The sequence below is a fragment of the Euphorbia lathyris genome, chromosome 2, assembly GCF_963576675.1.
Source record: "Euphorbia lathyris chromosome 2, ddEupLath1.1, whole genome shotgun sequence".
Classification (NCBI taxonomy): domain Eukaryota; kingdom Viridiplantae; phylum Streptophyta; class Magnoliopsida; order Malpighiales; family Euphorbiaceae; genus Euphorbia; species Euphorbia lathyris.
In genome coordinates, this window is record NC_088911.1 from 110,497,591 (window position 1) to 110,505,474 (window position 7,884).

The following is a 7,884-nucleotide window of genomic DNA, read 5'->3' on the forward strand; positions in this document are numbered from 1 at the left end:
CTGAGAATTAATTAGATTTATAGTCGCAATAAAATAAATTAACAGAAAATTAAGTAAAATGGAAATGAAAATTGCTTACACTAGTCATTTTGATTGATTTGCCAATATATTTGAAGAAGTGTCAAGTGTTTTTTGATTTGGTAATTGAAAGAAATGCATGAGATGAGGTATTTATATATGTTTTATTTATTCTAAATTAATTATTCTGAACCGACCAGCATGTGGAAGGTATTGGGCCCTTGAAGGAAGGGCCAGTATAAAGGCTGAGAGAATAGAGCCTCCTTTGGACGAATAGAAGGTTGACACGTCATATGGACATTGCTAAAATCTGCATAAAATATTATTTGACTTTTATTTATGCGAGTAATGGAAGAAATAGAGTTTTAATGGAGTAATTGCAGTGCACATGAGACAGCGATTCAACCGGATCCTAAGGTTTAGATTATTTTTGGGAATAATCAGACTTGCAAACTCTTAAAAAAAATGTAAGTATTAATTCAACATTCATTTATTTATATATTACTGAAGGATTTGTCAAATACGCTAATTAATAATAATTTGTAATTAACAAGGAAACTGAAGATGAAGTACATTAGTTAAACAAATCTCATCATGGGATTCTTAAGTGGAATCTTCTATCTACCAATCAATCACTAAAAGGGCAAACAGTAATTGTTATTAATTACAAGGATTGTTTACTCATTTGTTGGAATTCAAAAAGGTACTGTGACGACTATTGTAGAAATTTTTGTATAAGCACGGAAACAATTGTTGTTTGAGGGAATATGCTATACTGAAGAATCATATATACGTTTGAATAAGGGTTAGTTTGATATTGTTGTAACCAACGGAACCTGTTATGAGGAAAAATATAGTGCCATGGAAAAAAGCTCATGAGTATTTAGTAAAAGCACAATAAAAGTTCTAAAAGACAAAAAAAACAAAAAATATATAATATTTTATAGGGTAATTAATTTATTAGTCCTTATATTTTAACAATTTTTTTAATATCAATCTTCTTAATAAATTTTGATAATTATTTTTCTCAAAAACTACAAATTGGAGCCTTTTCTATTGGAAAACAATTTTGTATATCAAACGCTCTAAGAAAGATGTTTTTAGGATAGGAGAAAACATTGTAAATTACCCCCTAAGTCATCTATTTGATTTCAATTTCAAGTGTTATTTGAATAAATTATCTTTTTCATTTATTCTAACTATGTCACCTATTCAGCAGAGGAACTTCTCCATCAAGAAGGCCACATGTTGGCTAATTAGTAATTACTAGTTTACTTAAAAGCTGAAAAGTTACAATTTGTAGTCTTTACATCTTGTAAGAAAAACTGGTATGAATTTTTTTATCCATAAAAATAGTCCTAATTTTCAATATAATATTACATAATATATATATATTTATATATTCTGCTGGGATAATTTAAGCCTTTCTAAAGTTTGAAAACAAATCGATTCTGAGTTAAGGGTCAAAATGACCCTTAAGTTATCATTCGTGATCAAATTAAACAAATAGAATTTTAAGTAAGTCAATCCTCATATTAGCAAATTTTGACAAATGGTTCAAATACAATCAGTTTTCTCAGTCTTGTTCAATTGGACCCTAATGACCAAATAGAACTTGAACCTTCACCCTTAGATTTAGTCTATTGATAATTCTACGGTTGGTTAAATCAAACAATTAAATATTAATTAACACATTTCTTTTTATTTTTTTTATTTATTAATCTCATCCAACTCCTAAAAACAAGAAACACCTTAAGAGAGAGATTCGTAGAAACAAGTAAGGAATCTTTGAGTTTGCAGAACCACCTTCTTTTTGAAGAAAAAAAATTTGATATTTTTTTAATATCTTGTCCAGGGAAGATAAGGGAGTGTTAGAATTTAATTCTAGATATAGAATATTTGGGGCAAATATGTTTTCCAAATTTCTCTTCCTAGATTGGCTATGAAAACTGGTAATTTTACTAAGCATCAGAATAAGCAACTCGTTCTTCTTCCTTCCTTCAATATTAAAGTTTGTAAACTTCAGTTTTACCAACTGAAATTTTCTGGGTTTTTGTTGTTCGATAAATTGCAGCCAATTGTAATTTTATGCGCGAGAAATTGCTTATATCAGCGTTCAATTTGCTGAACAAAAATAATCCAGAAGAAAGTCTTGAAATTCCACAGTTTTCGACATCAAAGTTTTCGACATAAATGGCTCCAGCATTTTTTCCTTCTCTCCAGAAAAGCTGCGACCTGCAAACTATTTTCTCTCTTAAGGTGTTCCTTGTTTTTAAGAGTTGGATGAGATTAATAGATAAAAAAATAAAAAGAAATGTGTTAATTAATATTTAATTGTTTGATTTAACCAACCGTAGGATTACTAATAGGCTAGATCCAAGGGCGAAGGTCCAAGTTCCACTTGGTCATTAAGATCCAATTGAGCGGGACTGCAGTTTTCTATACCTAAAATTTGTAGAATTTGAATGAATTTATGCAAGTTGATATCTAAACTTCAATTTTGACTAAATTGATATCCGCTGCCAACTTTATGGCCATTGTGACCCTTAATTCAAATAATTCTGAACATATTAAAATCTCATTTGCAATGCACAGATTAAAATCTCATTCACTTTGGATTTGGGAGTTCACAGAAGAAATCAAAGCTCTCCAACTTCTTCAATTCATGAAATCACCATCATTTCCAGCACAATCATGCTCTATTAAGGAATAACCAACCATTATGTTCAATCCAGTCTCTTTTAACAAGAAATCTTACAGCGTGATTGCATGTGAACTGATAATTTAGTAATTTAATCTCCAATAATACTTAAACAAAAATAAACCTGCATATTGCAAAGACTAACTCTGCTCGCAGGTGATAAGAGTATTATAGTGCCTACCTGATCGAATTAGGCACCACGGAATTATAATGCTCTCCCAGTCCAAACGCGTGCTTATGATACGACAACAATAAAGCTGCGTTGGATGAAACCGTCTTCCCATCGGATTTATACTCTTTCCCCATCTCCACATCAGGGATAGATCCAGAATATATCATGATAGGTCTTCTGAGACAGTGAGACAGAGCGTCCAGCTCTAGATGTCCGCCCCATGCTGATGTAGACTCAACTTCTTTGCAGTAATTCTCAAATCTGTCTGCTAATGAATCATCCGCATCTCCTTCCGTTATATCTTCTGATGGGAAAAAGGGAAGAAACTCTGAAGTATGCTCTCTCATATATGCAGCAACCATTCTGCGCAGATCCTGGAAATTATATGGAGAAGAACCTCCAGAATGGACAGCTAGCTGATCTTCAATAGCTCGGTAGAGGCAGTGGCCATCCGGCTTTATTTCATGAACAGTTAATTGGAGGGGTTCAAGCTTCTCTTTCAATTTCTCATTTTCAATCATCCGATCACTTACTAGGTTGCTCTGCTCTTCCTGAATTCTTTGCTCTCTTTCTGCTTCTTGCTGAGCCCTTTTTCCACGTCTCTTTGCACCTTTACTGACCTTGGCATTTTCTTGTTGGTTGGTTACAGAAACACCAGCTATGGCCTTCACCAAGTTGTCGAGATTGCTTTTCTCATTTCCGTTACTACTGCTGCCGCTATAGCCTAGTGAAGCAAGTTGTTCAGCATGCTTTTCTTTCAGCTTAGTTGAAAGTTGAGAGATCTGCTCTTCAACTTGCTTCTTCTTAGCTTTTTGTTCAGCCTTGCTACCTTTTGCTGCTGCCTTCTTCAGTTCTATTTCTTTATGCTGCAGCTGTGTTGTCTCCTTCCTGCATAAGTAGTTATTGACACGAACCTCCACATGAATGAAACCTTTAACGAAATGCCATCCTCATAAATAGAATCTCGCAATAACAAATAAGACAGATATAATTACATCATGTGTTATGTAATAAATTGAAGCGTGATTTAAAGAAATACATACTCAAATTGGATTTGCATTCAAACATAGAAGTTCTACAGAAGCATTGAACGATTAATCTATCTATATATAATCAGCTTAAATGATGCTTTTGTATGACCCACAAACTTTATATATTAGAATGCTATCCAAAATTAAATATCATGAAATCAACAAGCTCAACCATAAGACCGGCAATTACCATATCGGATCCTGCTCATGAGTAAATGAAGAAACAAATATATAATCATGTGAATACAAACCAAATGAATTTACCTGTGCCTAGATAGCATTTCATCACGAGTTTCCTGCTCCTCATATTCATTAGTAGGAATCTGATCAGACTGTATTTCTTCAATTTCTTGAGTGTCCATCAGTTAAAAACCTAATCAAAGTAGCAGCAACACAGGGCATAAACACATACTATCCAGAAAACCAAATACGAAGGAGTGAGCATTCAATATAACATGAGGTGGAAAAGTGATAAAATAAACCCAAATATCAAAACAAACAGTATTTCGATGTTTGTACCACAATTAAATTAAGATTAAGAAAAGTAAGCTCCAAAAGTACTTCTAATTAAGCAAAAACTTGATGCATAAAAACCTTCATAGGAACCAAACACCAATGCTATATCTAAATATGATTATACTGCAAATGAACTATCAGAGAAGCTGGAACAGTGAATATATATAACAAATCCCAACACAATCAATCAAGTTCCTAGAATAGATAAGTCAACTAACAACAATCTGCATAGACAATGCCTTCCATCAAAATCTCATCTGGTACTTCAAATTTTCATGTTACTAAAATAAATAAATAAATACACAATCAGTAAAAGAATTCCAAAATCAATTGGAGTATATGAATCGTATTCTTCTTGTTCCAAATACAAAGGAAATAATAATAGAAGATAAACATTATTTAGCATAATAAAAGATCATATCTTTACACACCAAAAATAATAATAAGAGAAGACAATCAAGAAAATTAGAAAGAAAAATTAGTGAAGTGTGAGTTTATGCGTGAAATCTACAACATTCACAAGCATAAGAGGAATACATAGCTTAAAGGAATCAAAATCTAATAACCCATATTATATTACTAATTTTGAAGACCTAATACAATCTGATAGACAAAATTAAAGTATGATTAGGTTATACCTTATCTGTAGCAGATGGAATAATCACCCGAAAGTAGTTCATGACAAATTGGAAGAGAAACCAAAACGGAATAAGAGACGAAGATAGGAGGAGAGTGAGAGTGTGGGGTGTCCGGCATTTGAAAAGAATGAAAAAGGGCTTTCATTGGGACTACGCCGTTTTGGCAATAGCAAAAGAAGCATGCAAATAGTAGACATACATGGCAAATTCAACACATCTATTTTTATCCAATGTTGTTAGAACTAGACCGGACATAAAACCGGATTTATAGTTGGGTCAATAGGTCACAAATAGAGAAACAGTGTGGTTATCCTTTTCTAACATTTGAGACCTTATCCTTGATAGAAGAAAAATTTCCATAATCTAAGTAATAAACAAAAAAAGGTTGTTTTAGAGTCATATCATCTGCTACTCTCAAAACTTGTAATCAGCTTAAAGCAACTGGAAAAGGATGCTTAGTTCAATCTTGAGTTTGTAACTTAGCTAAAGGAAAGGTGGAAAAACGGAATTTATCTAAAAAATGTTTTCTAATTAGGGATATATAGCTCCAAACAGAAAAAATCAATTTATTGCACGAAAAAGAATCCAAAGCAATAGCAGAGCACGGATCAAAACTAAGGCTTTAATGTTAATACAATCCGAATAAGATCAATTACAACATTACCCAGCAACCTTACCAGAGACAAGTATGCTGTTAGCATTTCCTCTTAACAAAGAACACCCACCTGCCCGTAATTCATGCTAAATTCAATTGAACCAACATCTAATTACTAACTAAGCAATAGAATCAGAAAAGGAAGAACCTGAACTCTTTAATACAATGACCAAGCAATAGAATATTAGAATCAGAAAAAGACCCAGCAATAGAATCACAAAAGGAACAACCTGAAATAAAAAAACTCTTCTCTGATAATGAAGAAGGAGAAGCGATCGAACAGCAGCAAGGGAAGAAGGAGAAGAGGGCGTTCGAACAGCAGCAACTCGAAGAAGGGGCGATGGAAGAGTTTAGATTTTCATTTTTTAGGGTTCTGGATATTTTCTTAACAAGTTTTTTTTTTTTTTTTTTTTTTTTTTTTTTTTTTTTTTTTTTTGTAATATTTTCTTAACACGTGTTGAAAAATAAATATGTTAATATTTTAAGCCATGAAAGTATTAAATTGATGTCTACCAAAAAAAAAAAAAAAGTATTAAATTGATGGAGTTGTGATAAATATAAAAATTAATTACTAAATGATTGAATGGAAGGTTATTTTTTTTCAAAAAATAACCATTGCTTTATTTGTTTATATCATTAGATTAATTTTACATTCCACTATTCAATAAACAAAGTAATGATTACTTTATCAAATCAATTAAATAATGTTTATTTTGTTAAATCAATTAATTTATGTTCGTTAAGAGCAACTCTAGTGGTTGGAGGGTTGCACACCCTCCAACCAATCACTACATCTCACAAATTTCTAACAACTCAAGCATATAAAATAAAAAAAAGCAGAAATTGACGCACCAATTATATTGCGTGAATGAGACTTTGCTTTGGAGATTTGGCGGTGTACAATCAGTTCTCACTTGCGCGTCATCTTTCCTTTTAAACCATTTCTTCCTAGAGAGTCGTCGGATTAGGCGACTCATCTCAGCGACAATAAATTTTTCTCGATACTGGTTGGAAGTACCTACCTAATTACAAATTAGTCCAAAACAGTATCACTAAAGTTGCTCTAACTATTTTTTTTTCATATTATGGTTGGAAACAATGTTAAAAAACACATTGATCAAAACAAAAAAATTGAATGATTAGATAAAAAAACTAAATTAAAAATTATTATAATATTAGAATGATTTATACAAGGAAATGAAGGAAGTAGTTGATAATTTTCAATTTAAAGTTTAAAATTAAATATTTTAATTTGCCAAAATAAATATTTTCTTTAACTTATGAATAATTTAAAGGCAAATGATATATACAGCCCCTAGGGCTGTATATAAGCATTAATTATTCTTATATTTTCAATAAAAAAGTCTTAACTCTAAAATAAGCATTTATTTTGTATTGAAAATGTAACAAAATATTATGACTCTATATATTTCAGTATTAAAATATGTAAGTATTAAAGAGTTTTATGTATTGAACATCTAAATAAATACTAAAAATAGAAATTTTGGGTTTTTATTTACAGCCCTAAGGGCTGTAAATATCGGAACCCTTATTTAAATAGTTAAAGAATTATAATTTTTAAATAAAGTAAAAAAAATAATTGCTGAATTTATTTAAATAAGTGAATTTTTTATTTATTAAACATGACCTAGTTTTTTTTTTGTTTTTAGTTTGTTTTGTTTAAAAAGTAATAATTATAGTGAGGGTCATACCAGTTCTCGGTTAGATCTCCATTCCCAATTCGACCCCGATTCAGTCCGGCTATTTGAAGATTAAAAAACCCATAAAAATCATTGATATATGTGTTGCAAATTATCTCGAATATACAATCTAAGAGAAATTATATAGTGTGCCAGACATACCACATTAGAATCTTGGCCAATCAAAACAAAACATATGGAATTTACTTCAAAAAATTTTAATAATTAAAAATATTAATTCATTTTTTTATCTATCTGTTGTTCTCATTATTTGTAGTATGAAATTTTTTAATAATTAAAAATATTACTTTAACCGGATTACATAATCAAGTGGTGACCGGCGGTAATATGTATATATTTGTTTTAGACAGATTATTTCGAGAATCCTTATTCTAATTAACCTAGAATATGTTGTTCAATTTTTTTTACAGTTGTCTTAATCACATTGGCCAA

General features: G+C 31.0%; 1 protein-coding gene across 1 annotated transcript; it reads right to left on the reverse strand.

The window, feature by feature from the left end:
• Positions 1-2,680: 2,680 nt before the first annotated feature.
• LOC136219428 (OVARIAN TUMOR DOMAIN-containing deubiquitinating enzyme 5) lies at positions 2,681-6,118 on the reverse strand. Its single transcript, XM_066006826.1, has 3 exons — positions 5,962-6,118; positions 4,187-4,295; positions 2,681-3,779 (listed from the first exon to the last, which is right to left on the reverse strand). Exons 2-3 carry the CDS (start codon positions 4,282-4,284, stop codon positions 2,897-2,899), a joined length of 981 nt encoding a protein of 326 aa, XP_065862898.1. The 5' UTR covers positions 4,285-4,295; positions 5,962-6,118; the 3' UTR covers positions 2,681-2,896.
• Positions 6,119-7,884: the final 1,766 nt, after the last annotated feature.